This window comes from Oryctolagus cuniculus, chromosome 3 (assembly GCF_051225735.1).
Source record: "Oryctolagus cuniculus isolate XC-2025 breed Fujian yellow rabbit chromosome 3, ASM5122573v1, whole genome shotgun sequence".
NCBI lineage: Eukaryota > Metazoa > Chordata > Mammalia > Lagomorpha > Leporidae > Oryctolagus > Oryctolagus cuniculus.
This window is the reverse complement of record NC_142869.1, coordinates 115,796,413-115,814,322: the sequence shown is the minus strand read 5'-3', so window position 1 is coordinate 115,814,322 and position 17,910 is coordinate 115,796,413. Positions and strand designations below refer to the sequence as shown.

Genomic DNA, 17,910 nt, shown 5'->3' with positions numbered 1-17,910 from the left:
AATAAAATAAATTTTTAAAAATATTTTTAAAAGAAATAAAATATCACAGATAAAGACATTCTTTGTTCCTCTTTCCTGCTCCCTTCCTGTTCCTTCTCTGTCTCTTTCCTCAGACAAAACCATGACATTGACAAATAACTTAAAACTGAAACATCATCCTAAAAATCGTAATCAAACAAGCTTCTATTTCAATCATTGTATCATGACTTAATAGCAATAAAACTCAGAGTAAGTAAAAGCAATAAGAACGACTCTGGTAGAGAGAAAAAATGTTGTCTTTCTGTGGTTCTGGAATCCATGATAGTTCAACTAGAAGTCTGTTAATTATAATATTTAGGATGATGTTTTACAATTTCAGATTATCTGTCAGTGTTATAACTAATGACATCCATGATGTTTTATTTGTAGATAATTAACTTTTGTTGTTAATAAATACAAGAAAGTAATCCAGAAACACTGCTGAAATTTTTGTCATTGCCTAGAAATGTGAAAATTCTTAGGATGATACTGCATAAATATAATGCTGTAACACTGTGAAATATATACTTGACTGACATACTTAAATTCCTTGATGTCTGGAGTGATGAGTGTTTTTGTGCTACTGAGATGACGAGTGACTAGGGGAACAGAGTTCCAGAAGTTTCCAGAGAGCTGAACACATGGAGGTTCCTGGAGAGTAGTGCATCCATCAGAGGGCATGGGAGCTCTGAGCCCCTCCCCTCATGTCTTGCCCTGTGCCTCAGTTCCATGTAGCTGTTCATCTGTATCCTTTTTAATATCTTTTATAATAATTTGGCATATGCAAGTGTTTCCCTGAATTCTATGAGTTGCTGTAGCAACTCTTAGGAGTCTCAATTTATAACTGGTCAGTCAGAAGTACAGCTCACAACTTGGGCTTTTTATTGGCCCCTCAGGTAGAGGTATTCTTGTGGGACTGAGTCCACAATCTGTGGGATCTGGTTATCCCTAGGTAGAAAGTGTCAGAATGGAACAAGAGTACATTCAGCTGGTATTTACTGCAGAATTGCCTGGTCAGTATGGGGGAAACAGCCCCAAATAATCTGATGTCAAAAGTATTGAGTGTCTAAGTAGAGTGGGAAAACACACATTGATTTTTACCCTTTATGTATCACACAAATATATAAATTTTTTCTATCTTAGTTGATTTTGTGATAGCAAAATGATATGGATATTATTGCTATTTAAGAAGGTCATCACATTAATAATGAAAACAAGAGTTTTTAGCTTCTCTTCTACAGTAATTTCGAATTTCCTCTCATTTAGTTTCATATTGATGGAAATGTAGTTACAAGGATACCATTATGTATAAGTGTTGTCTGTTTAGAAGTGAATTTCCTGGCCAGCAACGCGGCTCACTAGGCTAATCCTCCGCCTTGCGGCGCCAGCACACTGGGTTCTAGTCCCGGTCAGGGCGCCAGATTCTGTCCCGGTTGCCCCTCTTCTAGGCCAGCTCTCTGCTCTGGCCAGGGTGTGCAGTGGAGGATGGCCCAAGTGCTTGGGCCCTGCACCCCATGGGAGACCAGGAGAAATACCTGGCTCCTGCCATTGGATCAGCGCGGTGAGCCGGCTGCAGTGTGCCAGCCGCGGCAGCCATTGGAGGGTAAACCAACGGCAAAGGAAGACCTTTCTCTCTGTCTCTCTCTCTCACTGTCCACTCTGCCTGTCAAAAAAAAAAAAAAAAAAAAAAGAAGTGAATTTCCTGAGTCAAGTATGAGTATGGATGCATTTTAAATATTTTTACACCAAGATAACCTTATTTTCTAGTTTCATTTTCCATAAACTTTTTGAAGTGCCTCTGTACTTCAGTTATTGCTGTTAACTCAGTACCCATAACATGAACAGTAGTAGGAATTTTATATGAGTAATCTTGCCACCAGAGACATTTAGAACTTAAATTCCATTTCTATAGACCGGAAGTTGAATTACACTAATGATGAGACTAACATTTTTACAAAATAAATTTTTGCTTAAACAACCAACCAAAGATGTTTGATGAGTCTCATCGTGTTTAGGTAAAAAAAGCAAAACCCCTCTGGTTGCCCTCAAGGTCCCACAAGGGCATTGTGCCTATGCCCTGATCCTTGCCTCTTTTTTTTTTTTTTTTTTTTTTTTTTTGACAGGCAGAGTGGACAGTGAGAGAGAGACAGAAAGAAAGGTCTTCCTTTGCCATTGGTTCACCCTCCAATGGCCACCGCGGCTGGCACACTGTGGCCGGCACACCGCGCTGATCCGAAGGCAGGAGCCAGGTGCTTCTCCTGGTCTCCCATGGGGTGCAGGGCCCAAGCACTTGGGCCATCCTCCACTGCACACCCTGGCCACAGCAGAGAGCTGGCCTGGAAGAGGGGCAACCGGGACAGAATCTGGCGCCCTGACCGGGACTAGAACCCGGTGTGCCCGTGCCGCAAGGCGGAGGATTAGCCTAGTGAGCCATGGTGCCGGCCCTGATCCTTGCTTTATTCATGCACATATCCCCACCAGAAGTGCTTTCCCCACTCTAAGTCTCACTCATCCTCAGGTCCTAAATATTCTGTCCCAGCAGAAACTTTCACTGACTTCCCCAAATCATTCCTCCCATTTGTTTTTTATCCCACCTTTCAACTTTTCATTAATGGCACTTATTAATGGCACTTATTTGTTGAGTGCACATGTTCGTCCCACACCTCCCGTTTGCTCCTCATCTATGTTCCATGTTTTTCAGCACATGATTAGGGGGTGTTTATGGCAATTATGGCATTGAGGGGGCAGGTCTTCCTTTTTTTTTTTTTTTTTTTTTTTGACAGGCAGAGTTAGACAGTGAGAGAGAGAGACAGAGAGAAAGGTCTTCCTTTCCTGCTGGTTCACCCCCCAAAATGGCCGCCACGGCCAGTGCGCTGCAGCAGGCTTGCTGCGCCAATCCGAAGCCAGGAGCCAGGCGCCTCCTCCTGGTCTCCCATGCGGGTGCAGGGCCCAAGCACTTGGGCCTTCCTCCACTGCACTCCTGGGCCACAGCAGAGAGCTGGACTGGAAGAGGTGCAACCGGGACAGAATCTGGAGCCCCAACTGGGACTAGAACCCGGGGTGCCAGCCCCGCAGGTGGAGCATTAGCCTATTGAGCCGTGGCGCCAGCTGAGAGGGCAGTTCTTCTTTGATGTATGGGGGAGCTATAATAAAGATGTTTAACAAACAACCTCCAATTCTCAGTGCTCACAACCGTGATCTCCCAATCATACAGCTTGGGTCTCGTGTCAGCTCCCTTCCCTCCCACCTGTTTCTCATTCAAGGGCCTTGGTAAGCAGTGACTGCTGGGGTATTTTCGCTTGCTGGGATGTGTGAACATAAAAGAGTAGAGTAAATGGAATGGGTCTTTTTTTTTAAGATTTATTTATTCATTTATTTGAAAGTCAGAATTACACAGAGAGGAGAGGCAGAGAGAGAGAGAGAGGTCTTCCATCCGATGGTTCACTCCCTAGATGGCTGCAATGGCTGGAGCTGCGCTGATCCAAAGCCAGGAGCCAGGAGCTTCCTCTAAGTCTCCAATGCGGGTACAGGGGCCCAAGGACTTGGGCCATCTTCTACTGCTTTCCCAGGCCATAGTAGAGAGCTAGATTGTAAGAGGAGCAGCCAGGACCAGAACCAGTGCCCATATGGGATGCCGGCGCTTCAGGTCAAGGTGTTAACCCACTGCGCCACAGTGCCAGCCCCAGAATGGGTCTTATCACCTCACCTAGAGCTGACACAATTTCATGTAGATGCACACAGATTTCTAGTCAAAGAAATTTTTATGACTCAAAGTTAATGAAGGAAGTTTGACACCTACAACAGTTTTTTAGTGTAGTAATACCTCTGTTATGTTCTAAATGTTGAGCTCCCCACCACCAAATCCAGATGTTGAAATCCTAACCCCAAGGGGATGGTATTAGGTCGTGAGTCCTCTGGGAGTTGATTATGATTGTGACCTTGTGAATGGAATAGTGCCCTTGTTAAAGAGGCCCCCACCACTCTATCACGTGAGGTCATAGCAAATCCACAGTTCCTACAGAAGTGGGTCCTCATCAAACACTGAGTCTGCTGGTACCTTGACCTTGGATTTCTCAGTCTCCAGAATGGAGAGAGAAAAAAGTAGTCTGTAGTTTATAAACCTCCCACTATTTGGGATTTTGTTACCGCAGCCAGAACAGACTAAGAAAATTCCAAATGCCCTTTGGATACTGAATCATTTCCTCACCCCTATTGAGAACACTTTTCTATGCATACAGTGGGAACTGAAGGGATATTTGGTGAACAATTAATTTTGCCAAATTGCCCATCAGAACAGTTGTTAAGAACATATTCATGGGGCCAGCGCTGTGGCGTAGCAGGTAAAACTGCTGCCTGCAGTGCCAGCATCCCATATGGGCGCCGATTCGTGTCCTGGCTGCTCCGCTTCTGATTCAGCTCTCTGCTGGATGAGGGGCTCACTGCTGGGAGAGCAGTGGAAGATGGCCCAAGTCCTTGGGCCCCTGCACCCACATGGGAGACCTGGAAGAGGCTCTTGGCTCCTGGCTTCAGATTAGTGCAGCTCCGACCATTGTGGCCAACTGGGGAGTGAACCAGTGGTTGGAAGACCTCTTTCTGTCTCTCTGCCTCTCCTTCTCTCTCTTCTTTATTAATTTATTTTTTGACAGGCAGAGTTAGACAGTGAGAGAAAAAGAGAGAGAGAGAGACAGAGAGAGAGAGACAGAGAGAAAGGTCTTCCTTTTTCTGTTGGTTCACCCCCCAAGTGGCTGCCACGGCCGGCACTGCACTGATCCAAAGCCAGGAGCCAGGCACCTCCTCCCGGTTTCCCATGCGGGTGCAGGGCCCAAAGACCTGGGCCATCCTCCACTGCCTTCCCGGGCCACAGGAGAGAGCTGCACTGGAAGAGGAGCAACTGGGACAGAATCTGGCGCCCCAACCGGGACTAGAACCCGGGGTGCCGATGCCTCAGGTGGAGGATTAGCCAAGTGAGCTGTGGCGCTAGCCTCCTTTTCTCTCTAACTCCAACTTTCAAATAAATAAATAAATCTTTAAAAGAAAAAAGAAAATATTTATTTAAAAAACTTAGTCATCACTCTGGCAAAAGATCTCTGCGAGTGAGATCCCAGTGGAAAGAACAGGTCATCAAAGAAGGAGGTACCTTTCTCTGAAGGGAGGAGAGAACTTCCACTTTGACTATGACCTTGTCTAAACAAGATAAGAGTCGGAGAACTCAGAGGGCTTCCATAGCCTTGGAAACTCATGACTGGAGCATAGGGAGATTACTGATGCCATAGACAGGAGTGTCAATTGGTAAAGTCAACAACAGGAGTCACTGTGCACTTACTCCTCATGTAGGATCTCTATCCTTAATGTGCTGTACATTGAGATTTAATGCTATAACGAGTACTCAAACAATATATTTCACTTTGTGTTTCTATGGGGGTGCAAACTGTTGAAATCCTTACTTAATGCATACTAAACTGATCCTCTGTAAAAAAAAAAAAAAAAAAAAAGAAATTATCAATTCCCAACTTGACTCTCACTGGGATTAAACATGACAATAGGTCTGCTCTGATTTCATCATCATTTAAAAAAAATCATCTATTATTTTTCACTTTATGTTTCTGTGTGGGAGCAAACTGTTGAAATCCATACTTGATGTATACTAAGCTGATCTTCTGTATATTAAGATAATCAAAAACGAATCTTGATGTGAATGGAAGGGGAGAGGGAGTGGGAAAGGGGAGGGTTGTGGGTGGGAGGGACGGTATGGGGGGGAAGCCATTGTAATCCATAAGTCGTACTTTGGAAATTTATATGCATTAAATAAAAGTTTAAAAAAAAAAAACTTAGTCATGACTAAGGAGTGTTATTGGCACTAATATTCTTAGAACAGTAATTATTTCTTCCATCAAAAGGTACCTCGTTTTCATTTTTTAAAGTAAGGCTGAGCAATTTTTTTTGTATGTTTAGTGGCAATTTCTTTTAGGAATTCTCTACTCAAATTTTATGCTTATTTTTCTATTAAACATTCTTTCTCCAGTTGTGAGAAATCTTGTCACAAAATGAACATTGTTTGCAGTTTCCCTCTTAAATGTTTTAATGATTCCTTGTTTATATGGTCTCATTTTGCACCCTTTTCTTTCATGGCCTGCTGTAGCACATATTTTTACTGATGGCACAGTGTTGCACCAAATGAAACTTACTCTAATGTTATTTCACCACTTCCTTCTTATGGGCTACTTACATGGGTTTCCAGTTTTTCTCTCATAAAATTGTGAGGAAGTTCTTTGAACTTAAACCCTAAAAATGGAAAGTATCATGACCAAAGATATTTTTGAAGCTCTTGATGTATCAGAGTACTTTAAAAAGTTCATAAAAAATGGAATTAAAAAAGAAGTTTCTTTCAGTACGAAAGATTTTGAAATTCATGAGTAGTTTTTTTCATAACACACATTTTCCTTGAACTTTTTTACAAGCTCCTCTTGGGCATGGACTTGTAAATTTTTTTGTACTGAAATGAAATTCTCTTTTAATTCCATTTTCCATGAACATTTTGAAGTTATCTTCTATTTTTCTGAATTTTGACTGAAATTTTACTCCCTAGACCCCTCCACTCAGATCTTCAAATCCCAGGACCCAAACACCTATCACACTTTTGGCTCTGCAGATGAAGCCCTAATTAGTCAGCCTTACACAGTAGCACCCAAGGAGACCACGCTGACAGCAGGTCTGGAGGGCAAAGCGGAGCCGTCTGGAACACCTCAGATATGCCTTCTATTGGGCATGCTTTCCCCTGAGTCTTCCCAGGGAGCCTCCTGGGGATTTAGGTCTCTTCTCAAAGGGCACCAGAGTGAGAGATGAAGAATCTTTCAACTAGAACAAGATCATGCAGCTCTACAGAGGATGTGCATAGCAGGGACACAACCACCTATTCCTGATCCTCAAATATCCCACTACAGAGACAAGGATGCATGTATCTGAAAGAGTGAGCACAAATCTCCTTCACTGTCACTATTCAAGGGCTGCCTTGAACAAGGCTGGGTAGGCAATTCCCCTCTCCAATATGTGCTGCTCAAGCTTTCTTGACTGCTCTTATGGTTATTTACTGAGATCCTTTAACAACAACAACAACAACAACAACAAAATAAATAAATAAATAAATAAATAAATAAATAAATTGGGGCCGGCATTGTGGTGTAACAGGTTAAGCTGCTGCCTGCAATGCCAGCCTCCCATGTGGGCACCAGTTTGTGTCCTGGCTGTTCCACTGTTAACCTAGTTCCCTGTTAATGTGCCTAGGAAAGCATCAGAGGATGGCCCAAGTCCTTGGGACCCTACACCCATCTGGAAGACCCGGAAGAAGCCCCAGGGTCCTGGCTTCAGCCTGGTCCAGCCTTGGCCATGGTGGCCATTGGGGGTGAACCAACAGATAGAAGATCTCTCTCTCCTCCTCTCTGTAACTCTGCCTTTCAAATAAATCTTTAATAAATAAATAACAGCCAGCACTGTGGCACAGTGAGTTAACGCCCTGGCCTGAAGCACTAGCATCCCATATGGGCGCCGGTTTGAGACCCGGCTGCTCCACTTCTGATCCAGTTTTCTGCTATGGCCTGGGAAAGCAGTAGAAGATGGCCCAAGTCCTTGGGCCCCTGCACCCACGTAGGAGACCCAGAAGAGGCTCCTGGCTTCGGATCATCGCAGCTCCGGCCGTTGTGGACAACTGTGGAGTGAACCAGCGGATGGAAGATCTCGTTCGCGTTCTCTCTCTCTCTCTCTCTCTCTGCCTCTCCTCTCTCTGTGTAACTCTGACTTGCAGATGAATAAATAAATCCTTTTTAAAAAAAGTAACAAACAACAACAACAAAAAATGCTGTCAACCCAATGATATTGTCACTCTACCCAGACATAAAATAGGACAGCTTACTAGGAAAGTTGCCTGCTCCTGTTTATTTACAACAGGGGACCTGTAGGGTGTAACCTACTGAGAAGTCCTACTTCTCCAGGTCTTAATCTCTGGCTGCTTTATAGCAATTTAGACATGTTTTTTGATTTTGCTAGACATCAGCCAGCAAACAGAGGACACAAACGATTATTAGCCTCCGTGCCTTCTCAACCTACACCATTCCAGGGAAGGCTTACAACTACAAAAATAACACATGTGGGAAGTATGAGAATAAGTGCCTTACAAATTGAGTTTTGTTGGATTTACAATGCTTGAGAGCAAGATGTCAAGCAACAGGAAGAGGAGGGTTCCTATCACAACACCTTAAGTTGTATAATAATTTATCAAATTACTGGGGCCTGGGGCGGGAGAGGTGGAGTGGCACACAGCTTTTTGTAATACTTACTAGCTACATGTAAGAATGACATGGCATTCTTTGGGTCCTCTACCTACTTACCAAGATAAACTCCAGAAGGAGTACAAAAATTGCGAGGAATTTCTTGAAGGACAAAAATTTACCCAACACCTACTTTCTAAGATGTTAAGAGAATCAGCTTTCAAAAGGGAGGAAACTCAAAACAGAAAACCTTTTTGAGCCCAAGGAGCTCACACAGAGGAAAGAAGCTGTTTCTCCGCAAAAGTTTTCATGTCAATCACCTGTCTTTATCCCTTTAAGACAAAAATGGTGGAAGCCATTAGGCAGCAGGTGTAGGGGGTCATGTGGCCAAAGAGAATCTTTTGATACAGCTTTCACTCACAGTTGGGACCGGCTAGGGATACATCATGTAAGTAATGAGGCCGCTGAAATCCCGCAAACACCGGAGTTTGTGTTCTTGGAGATGTCCTTCCCCAGGGAAACTCAGAAACCCGGCATGCAGCGGGGTGCGCGGCATTATCCCAAGCCAGGTTCCCCGGAAACAGGATCACGCTGGGGAGGAGAGCAGTCCTGGAGAATCCCTTCGGAATTCTCCAGCCCGCACACCGAGGAGTGCCTGTGAGTCTGGGCTGCAGGCAGGCCTGCATTCCGAATTCCCGAGCTACTCGGGGATCGGACTCTGACCCGGGAGCAAGGGGCACTTCTGTGTTGCTTGCGAAGAAGCCTGGACCTGGAATGCAAAATGTCCCCAGGACGCAGAAATAGCCCCTTTCGTGAAGCGCCTGGGAGAACTACTCAGAGCCTTGGCGCGATACCCTGGCACAACGCCGGCCCGCGGCCTGGCTGGACAGGTATTCTCAGTCCCCGCCCGGCCCAGCTTCGCCCCCAGCTGCCCTCGCGCAGGCGCAGTGGCGCCGCGCTCCCTCCCCAGCGCGCATGCTCCGCCGGGCCGCGGCGCTCCCGGCCGGCTGTGGCGGCGGCGGCGGCGGCGACAGAGGAAGTTTCCGCTTTGCACTCCACCCCGGTAGCAGCTTCGCGGCAGAGACAGCTTCCTTCGGGCTCCTTGTGGGCCACGCTGCCGCCACACGACAGCCTGGCCGGATCATGGGGCTGCCCAAGGGGCCAGAGGGCCAGGGTCTTCCGGAGGTAAGGACCCCCCGGCTCCTTGACGTGTCGGGGTTTCTGAGGTTAACTGGGGAGCCCGCGAGGCTGCGGACACACAAGGACCAGGGTAGCGTTCGGGGCGCCCCGCCCCCTTCCTCTGGTGTGTCCACCGCGGGGCAGCACCGGCCCGGTCCGCCGAGCGGGGTGAGCTCGGCCCCGTGCGGGTGGGTGGGGGCAAACTTCAGCCGCTCCGGGGTCTCGTGAGGGGCGGAGGTGGCCTTCCCAGCCCGACACCTGCCCTGACACGGCCCTGCACTCCGCGGGGTGCCGGGTTCCCACCCCTCCGGCTGTCCCTGGCTGTCTTCCCCGGCCCTCGGCGCCGCGGGTTGAGTCCCGAGGGCCGAGGCTGCTGCGCGCCGGAGTCACGAGACGCGCGCGCCGGGACCGTCCTGGGTAGGCTTGGGCAGAGGGCGGTGACCTTGGGGGCTCTGCTACCTCCTCTGGAGTCCCGGCGCCAGCGCCGGCCGCCCTGCTGTGCCTGTTTGTTGCGGTGTGGGAGAGCGGGTGACCCGGTGCTCCCTGAATTGACTCCGACCGCGGTGGCGGGACCAAGTTTTGGGGCCGTGCGCGCACAGCGGCTGTGTCCAGCTGGGTCAGCGCGCTGCGGTGTGTGGGGTGGGGACGGCGCCCCGGGCGGAAACGCTGCTGCCTCCCCAGAAGATAGCGGGCGCCTTTCCAGAGGTGTGTGTGCTCTTAAGTGCTGTCTTGGTCCTAGGAACGGGATCTCAGTGGTTTCCGGATTTCCACGTTGGCTGGAGATAAAGGTTTTGAAAGTACACTTATTTTCCTTGGACTGCAAATATCACTCAGCTGGGGGGTTTGCATCTGCCTTCCCTTCTGGTTGATTTACTCAAAAGCTTTGTCTCGGTTACTTAGATTCTGGGGAGTATCGGAATCCACGCTGCACGTCTGTCCCCTCCCTAAGGTTCTGAAGCAGGCATTTGGCAGGGTGACTGATGGCTTGACGCGCTGAGTGGTCCCATCACACTTTTCTCTGCGCCCCTCCCAGATCCTAAGATCTGTCATCCCACGAGGAAAAGGGGACCCATTAATTGAGGAGTCACTGTTCTATGCCTAGAAGCATGGAAGGCTAGATCCAGCGGTGTGTGTTGCCAGAATGCAAGTCCGTTTTGTGATTGTCTTAGAAAACCTTTCAGTGTGATGCGTTAAGGAAACCTTCCATTGCACGTTGTTTGATGGGACTCTGAGTCGTGAAGCATAGAATCCATACTGGAGTATTTGCAGGTTTTTTTTTTTTTTTTTCTGCTACTTTATTCTAAGTTCTTCATCAGATTTTCACCTGGCCTTTTGCTGTAGTCTCCTTTCTGGTCTCTCCTAGGTCCTAGCTAAATCTTCCAACTCAATGTTCCACGGGACTAACAGTAGGAGAGTTCATAAAATAAAAAGCAGTCTGATCCTGTGTACCCTTGGTTTAACCCTTCACTGACTGCCAGAAGGCTGGGTCTGATTTGTTTTCCAAAAGTCTAAGACACACAGCTCCTGGCAATTAGGAGGAGGTGAAGGTTAATATAATTAAGTTGTCAGCACTAGTCCATTTAACTTAATTCAGTATTTTTGACCATTTACTGTATGTAGGAAGGAACCTTGAAAAAGTTTGTGGAAAGTTTATTTTGGTGCAAAAACGTTTGAAATCAATGCATAGTGTTCTTCCATAATGCACATTTTCCACGAAATTTGAAGATCTGTGCTGTAAGTAAGATAGCTAGACTTAGTCTAGCCTTTCAACTTTCATGAACTACGGTGCACAGCAGTTGAAAATTTATTGGGCCTGGTTTAAGAGTTCACAGTCATTCATCTTTATTAGAAATTTAGTTTTAACAGCAATGTGTTAATCAGCCTGGTGGTTTTTTATAGCTTCAAGAGAGTGTCTTCTCCCATTCCCTGTGTATTAGCCAGTGATGCTTTTCCATTTTTTTTTTCCAGTGTTGATCTGCAAAGTGAATTTGCAGTCAAACATCCCCGTTTACAATATTGTGCCAAAAAGTTGTTTCAAAAGTTGTATTGCAGAAGTACACTTCTCCATTGTGGTCATAGTGGAAAAGAAGCATGGGCTAATCATCTGCTGAGCTGGGCTGGGGCTGCTCATTAGATAGGTGTCAAGGCAGGGAGGGGCCTCCTGTGATGCATTGTCCTCTTCGTGGCAGTGTTTTCTAGATAAATGATGATTGAATAAATAAAGCATTCCTGTTTTACATCTCAGGAGTTTAAGATAGTTTTATCTTCTTTTTCTTCTCTGTCTTCACAAACTGTAACTGCCTTTTTTTTTTTTTTTTTTTTTTTTTTTTGACAGGCAGAGTGGACAGTGAGAGAGAGAGACAGAGAGAAAGGTCTTCCTTTGCCGTTGGTTCACCCTCCAATGGCCGCTGTGGCCAGCACGCTGCGGCCGGCGCACCACGCTGATCCGATGGCAGGAGCCAGGTACTTATCCTGGTCTCCCATGGGGTGCAGGGCCCAAGTACTTGGGCCATCCTCCACTGCACTCCCTGGCCACAGCAGAGAGCTGGCCTGGAAGAGGGGCAACTGGGACAGACTCCGGCACCCCGACCGGGACTAGAACCTGGTGTGCTGGCGCCGCAAGCACACGGCGCCGGCCTGCTTTTTATCTTTTTGAGTCTCCTCACTTGTAGATGTTTCTTAACCCAGATATTTTGCAGAAGGAAGAGAAGGTGTAAACAATTATTACCTTATTTTTGTATGTCTAGTAAGAACTAGAGAATGCTAGTCTTTACAGTTTTTGGTAGGCTAGACCAAGGTCATTTGAGAGAGAGAGAGAGACAGAGAGAGAGAGAGAAGAAAAATAAGCAGTTGTGTAAGGCTATCACCTGCTGCGCCTGCCCCCTACCCAGTCCATCCCAATCAGTTTAATGATTCCATGTTCAACTGAATTCATGTTAATATGTGTCCTCCCTTTCCTGGCAGTTTATACTGCAAAGTAAACTTGCATTTTCATCATCAGTGTCATGATTATGAGAACATTTTGTGAAGTCATGGACTAGGTTAGGTGGTGCACTTCACTTAATGATTGAATGTACCATTACATATTTAATAAGTGTATCCTTTGAGCCAAATGCTGTTTCGGTACAGAGGAACAAACACAGATGTATAATAAATAGAGTACCGCTCTTGGACCAGCTAATAATCCAGTTGGAAAGGCCATCAGGTACATAATAACAGACTTCACTCAGAAGAGGTGATACTTAACTGTATGAATGGCATGAACTATAAATAAAAGAGAGATGTAGAGGATTGACCAATTTAGCCAGGATTTGTAAGGGATGACGTCGAATTGGAACTAGAATTTGAAGGTGCTTTCTGGATGGTTAGAGAAAAGAAGGGAATGTATGAACAGTGAAGAAACAGGAATGAGTGCTGATTGTCTAGATTGGTCAAAACTATGTCTGGAATGCTTTGGGAAGAGATTAAAGGATAAAGCTGAAAAGATAGGTGTCAGTCAAAGATCGGAATTTCAAACAAATTTTAAAGATAGTGTGTGATGCAGTGATGATGAGGACTGGGCAGTGCACGAAAGAGGGATCACATGAAAACTTTAGGAGGGAGTGAAAAAGAGATTAATAGGGAAGAAAGACTGGGAGCAGTTGCGATAGTCATGACATGAAGTGTGAATAAAAGGAAGGGGAGGATAAATATGAGATGCATGGTAAAGGAAGGCATTGTTGAGTGAGGGAATAGTCAGGAAATTTGAAAATTTTTTTTTCAAGATTTTATTTATTTATTTGAGAGGAAAAGTTATAGATAGAGGGAGAGACAGAAAAGTCTTCCATCTGCTGGTTCACTTTCCAAAATGGCTGCAATGGCTGGAGCTGGGCCGATCTGAAGCCAGGAGCCAGGAGCTTCTTCCAGGTCTCCCACATGGGTGCAGGGGCCCAAGCACTGGACCATCTTCTGTTTTTCTAGGTCATTAACAGAGAGCTGGATCAGAAGAGGAGCCTACTATACCACAGTACCAGCTCCCATTCATAGTGTTTTAATGCTACACATTTTTCATGAATTATTTTGAAGACCCTTCATTTACTTAAATTTAATTTTTTTTGGTACCAAAATAAGCTTTTAATTTCATTTCCTACAAACCTTTTGAGGTACCCTTGGATTTGAATTCCCTCATTTGTTCTTAATCCACTTGTCAATAACTACTAGGACATGGATGAGTATAAAGTTAATAAAAAACAAAAACAAAAACACCTTGTTTCTGTCTGTAAATAGCTTAGCTATTTGAGAATCCTGGCAAGTAAACCATGTGTTTGAGGAGAGAGATGTAATGTATTCTTCTTTTTCCCAGGATTCCTTCAGCATATGATGAAGTGTTTTCTCCCCACTTGCTATGACGATTAATAGCTCATTGAGGGCTGGAGACTGTTCTTTGTGACTCCGGTAGCAATGTTTTTGTGCTTCTGAATGCTGCTTGCTGCATTTCAGAGAATCTGGTGCAGTGACTCAGTCAACATCACCTGCTCCCTGGCCATGTGATTGTGGCATCAAGGTATATACCTGATGTTCCTTTATTCAGGATAGCTTTTGTCAGCCTAACTTGTACCTTGTATTTTAGGTGGAAACAAGAGAAGATGAAGAACAAAATGTCAAATTGGCTGAAATTCTGGAACTCTTGGTTGCAGCTGGGTATTTCAGGGCAAGGATTAAAGGTTTGTCACCTTTTGACAAGGTAAGAGGAAGCCTTTCTAACCGCTAGGCTGTTTTTGATCAGGAGGACATGCTTAACCATGGCAGAGAAAGGAGAAAGAGATTGTGTTCTTACTTCTTTCATGTTTTCCTTTCTCCCTAATTCTGATTCATTATGCAGGTATTCAGATTTCCTGTTCAAAGATGATGATGTATTGGTGGATATGATAAGATTCCTTTTCTCAGTACAAAGTTTTACTTAATGTAAAAAAGCCAAAGAAGCAGTTCCTTCTGTCAAAGAATTTGGAGTTTGGATGGAGATTATAAAGTTTGTATAAAATAATCTGAGTTAATCATGAGTTATCCTAAGTCAGCATGCTCCCTGATAAATGATATTATGTGGATGGTAAATGCTCTGTTTGCAGGAGGGAGATATTACTATGGGATGGAGTCTTTCAATTTTGCAGAACCTTAAATAGTTATGTACAAGATATAAAAGGTTTTGAGGACAGAGATCTAAAAGAGTCACCCTGCCCTCAAAGACTACAACTTCTGTAGAGTGGGGAAGAGGGACAAGTAAACCAGCATGCACAGATCAATGACATGGTGCAGTAAGTCAGCAGTGTGGTGTGCACAGAAGGGAAGCATCCAAGTTTAACAGGGTGGGTCAGGAAAGCTTTGGGAAGACAGTGCTAAGTGCTCCTGGAAGTGCATCACAGAATCACTCTGGGTGGTTTTATGTTATAGATGTTCAGGCTTTTTCATCCATTGAAACTGTGGTTAGTTAGGTCTGGACTGGGGCCCTGGATTCTATATTTTATTGGACATCTCACATGAATCTTACAACACAGCAAGGATAACAGCCACTGATGTTTTTTTCTGATACCAAGCTGTATTTGAAAAACATTTTGTTTTAAAAATGGGTTTTTAGCCTTAGTCTCCTTTGCATTGCAGAGAAATCCTATAGATGAGAAAATAAAATGTATGGAAATTAAAGTGAGCACAAAATGTCTTTTTAAGAAAACATTTTATTTTATTTGAAAGACAGAGTGACAAAGGTTTGTTCCCCAAATGGCTACAACAACCAGACAACAGCCAGGCCTGGGCCAGGTAGAAGCAAGGAGCCTGGAACTCCATCTGTGTCTCCCACATGGATGGCGGGGGCCTAAATGTGCCCAAGAACTTGGACCATCCCCTGCTGACTTCCCAGACACATTTGTGAAGAGTTGGATCAGAAGCAGAATAGCTGGGACTTGAACAGGTGCATGATGCCAGCATTACATGTGGTGGCTTAACCTGCTGTGCCGTAATACCAGCCCCCAAATATCAGTCTTGCTGCCCATATGTACTTTGAGTAAAACACAGGATACCACTGGAATCTGGCACTTGCCTGAACTGGGTTAAGACTTCTTTGAACAGAAAATGAGTGCCTGCTCCCTTTACACTAAAGAAGACCTGTGTGTGATATGTCTGTTTAATAATTAAAGTCAGTTTCTCAGTCACACCAGCCACGCTTAGTACTCAATAGCCACATGTGGCTAGAAACCGCACGAACAGTGCAGATACAGAACATTTCTGTCTGCAGAAAGTTTTATTTAGCTGTGCTTTCCTACATGAGTTAAAGGTAAGGACTCACTCTCTTTATGTATAAAGGTATATAAATTTTGTAACACTTAAAAATTGTCTTCCTTCTATTTAACCTTTCCCTGACCCTGAGAGAGAAAGCAAGCATTTTCTTTGTGTTTTTCAGGTAGTAGGAGGAATGACTTGGTGTATTACCACATGCAACTTTGATGTAGATGTTGATTTGCTTTTTCAAGAAAACTCTACAATCGGTCAAAAAATGTAAGTTATTAGGGTTTGCTGTGGAAAACCTTTGTTGAGGGGGGAGAAGAAAACAGTCTTTAAATTTTTTTTTTGTTAATGACACATTTATATTCACATTGTTTTTCATTTTGTGTGTTATGGGTTTTATATTTATTCTTAACACAGACTCTAAATGTTTATATGAGGATTATTGCCAATATTTTTAGCCCTAAGTTGATTGATTATATTCCCTCCAGTATATCTCAGAGTATGTTTTGTTGTTTTTTTTCTTAATACAGACTAAATGTGATAAAGTAAGGGAAATATAACTGAATCCTAATATCCCATAGAAAATAATCTTAAATGTGTTCCAAAGCCATACACGAGTTTTTCAATACAAATTGGTCAGGCCAATGGCATCTTTGCAACAGTGCTATTAAAATAAAATTGATTTCTTCTGTCTCTCAGTGAACTGATTTTTTTTTTTTTTGGGTACTATTTCTTGGTCTGAGGTCTACTGTGTCTTTTATTAACATAGATACTTCAACTTTCTTTTAATTGGCATTTGATGGTATAATATTTCTGTTCTTTCATCTTTTTGTCTTCATTTTAAGAGTCTGTTTTTGATCAATGGATTCTTGCTCCTTTAAATACAATCTGATAATCTTGATTTTTTAAGCTGTTTTCATTTAATCTATGTATAATATGGCTAAGTTTAAAGCTAACTTCTTAGTTGTTTAATATTTGTTCTGTTTTTCCTTTGTTCTCTATTTTTTTTCCTTTTTCAGCTTTCTTCTGAATTGAAAATTTTTCTGAGTTTCCGTTCTATCTTCACTATTGGCTTATTATTTATACTCTTTTAATTTAGTTGTTGCTTTAGGATTTACAATGAACATTTTTAAATTTGTCAGCCAGTCTTTATTACTATACTTCATGTTAAGTGTAAGATTAGTGTTCTACACTGTACTACTCACTCCTCTTTCACATTCTTCCTGCTATTGTTTATCTTTACCTATGCTGTAGAGTCCATTACATGTTTTACTAATCTTACTTTAGACCAGGGTCAGCAGACTTTGTGTGAAGAGCTAGCTGTAAATATCTTAGATTTTTGTGACAGTATATATTGTCTGTGTCACAGCTATTCAACTCCGCTGTTACAGTTTGAAAGCAGCAATAGACAATACATAAATGAGTGAGCACAGCTGGGGGAACTAAGGCTTGAGTGTCTGCTGTGTGCCAGAAGCTGTGCTGGATGCTCTATATATTTCAATTTTCATTACAACAGGTATTACCTTTGTTTTAGCAATGAAATTTGGACTGACAGAAGCCAAGATCGCATAGTATGCTAGAGTCAAGTCCTTTGTATTCAGGCATTTCTAATCCTTTTTCTCTATCAAAATTCCTAGTGACTACTTTCCAAAGACAATGAAGTTTGAGTATACCTACCCCTGTTGTAGGGGTATCTTCTTTTTCCTTCTCTCTTCAGCTTCAGTCTACCATAACATTACTTTTATAATGACAAAGACATGATAGTTAAAGTTTTTTGTAAAATAACAAATTGTCTTCACTTTCTCTGTGGGTAGATTCTAAATCTATAAACAATATTTACAATGAAAACTAAGAATTGTTGGTGGAATCAGAGAAAAATGTAATCTTCAGAACCATAATGTATTTAAAGAAGAAAATTTAAAATATCACAGTCAAAGGGATTTCTTTTTATTTATTCCAGGAGAGGGAAATGTCCAAACTGCAGGCTTTTTAAGATGCACAAAATTCATTTGATCTGGCCTTGTCAAGGCAACCACATATGGGACTCAAAATTTATTGAATCTAGGGCAGGCTAATTTTTGAGATGATAATTTTGTATGGCCCCTGAATGGTATTATGAATGGTGCAAAGTGTGCTTGGCACATAAAAGGTTCTATACACCTGATACTCAACAAATGTTTATTGAGCTGGACTATGG

The 17,910-nt window shown here is 43.6% G+C and overlaps 1 protein-coding gene and 1 long non-coding RNA gene across 3 annotated transcripts in view; both read left to right on the top strand.

The window, feature by feature from the left end:
- Positions 1 to 7,502, top strand: part of LOC103348741 (uncharacterized) — a 65,465-nt gene extending 57,963 nt beyond the window's left edge. Inside the window, exon 5 of the long non-coding RNA XR_016231627.1 lies at positions 7,300 to 7,502. This is a non-coding gene — a long non-coding RNA (uncharacterized LOC103348741). The remainder of the gene's footprint in view (positions 1 to 7,299) is intronic.
- A 1,726-nt stretch (positions 7,503 to 9,228) lies between these two features.
- CCDC93 (CCC complex scaffolding subunit CCDC93) overlaps positions 9,229 to 17,910 on the top strand; it is a 106,261-nt gene continuing 97,579 nt past the window's right edge. The window contains exons 1-3 of one of the 2 annotated variants that reach the window (XM_089327985.1): positions 9,229 to 9,464; positions 14,068 to 14,181; positions 15,889 to 15,983. In XM_089327985.1, the coding sequence (XP_089184111.1) occupies positions 9,255 to 9,464; positions 14,068 to 14,181; positions 15,889 to 15,983 (419 nt within the window). In that variant the 5' untranslated portion in view covers positions 9,229 to 9,254. 2 annotated transcript variants of the gene reach the window in all.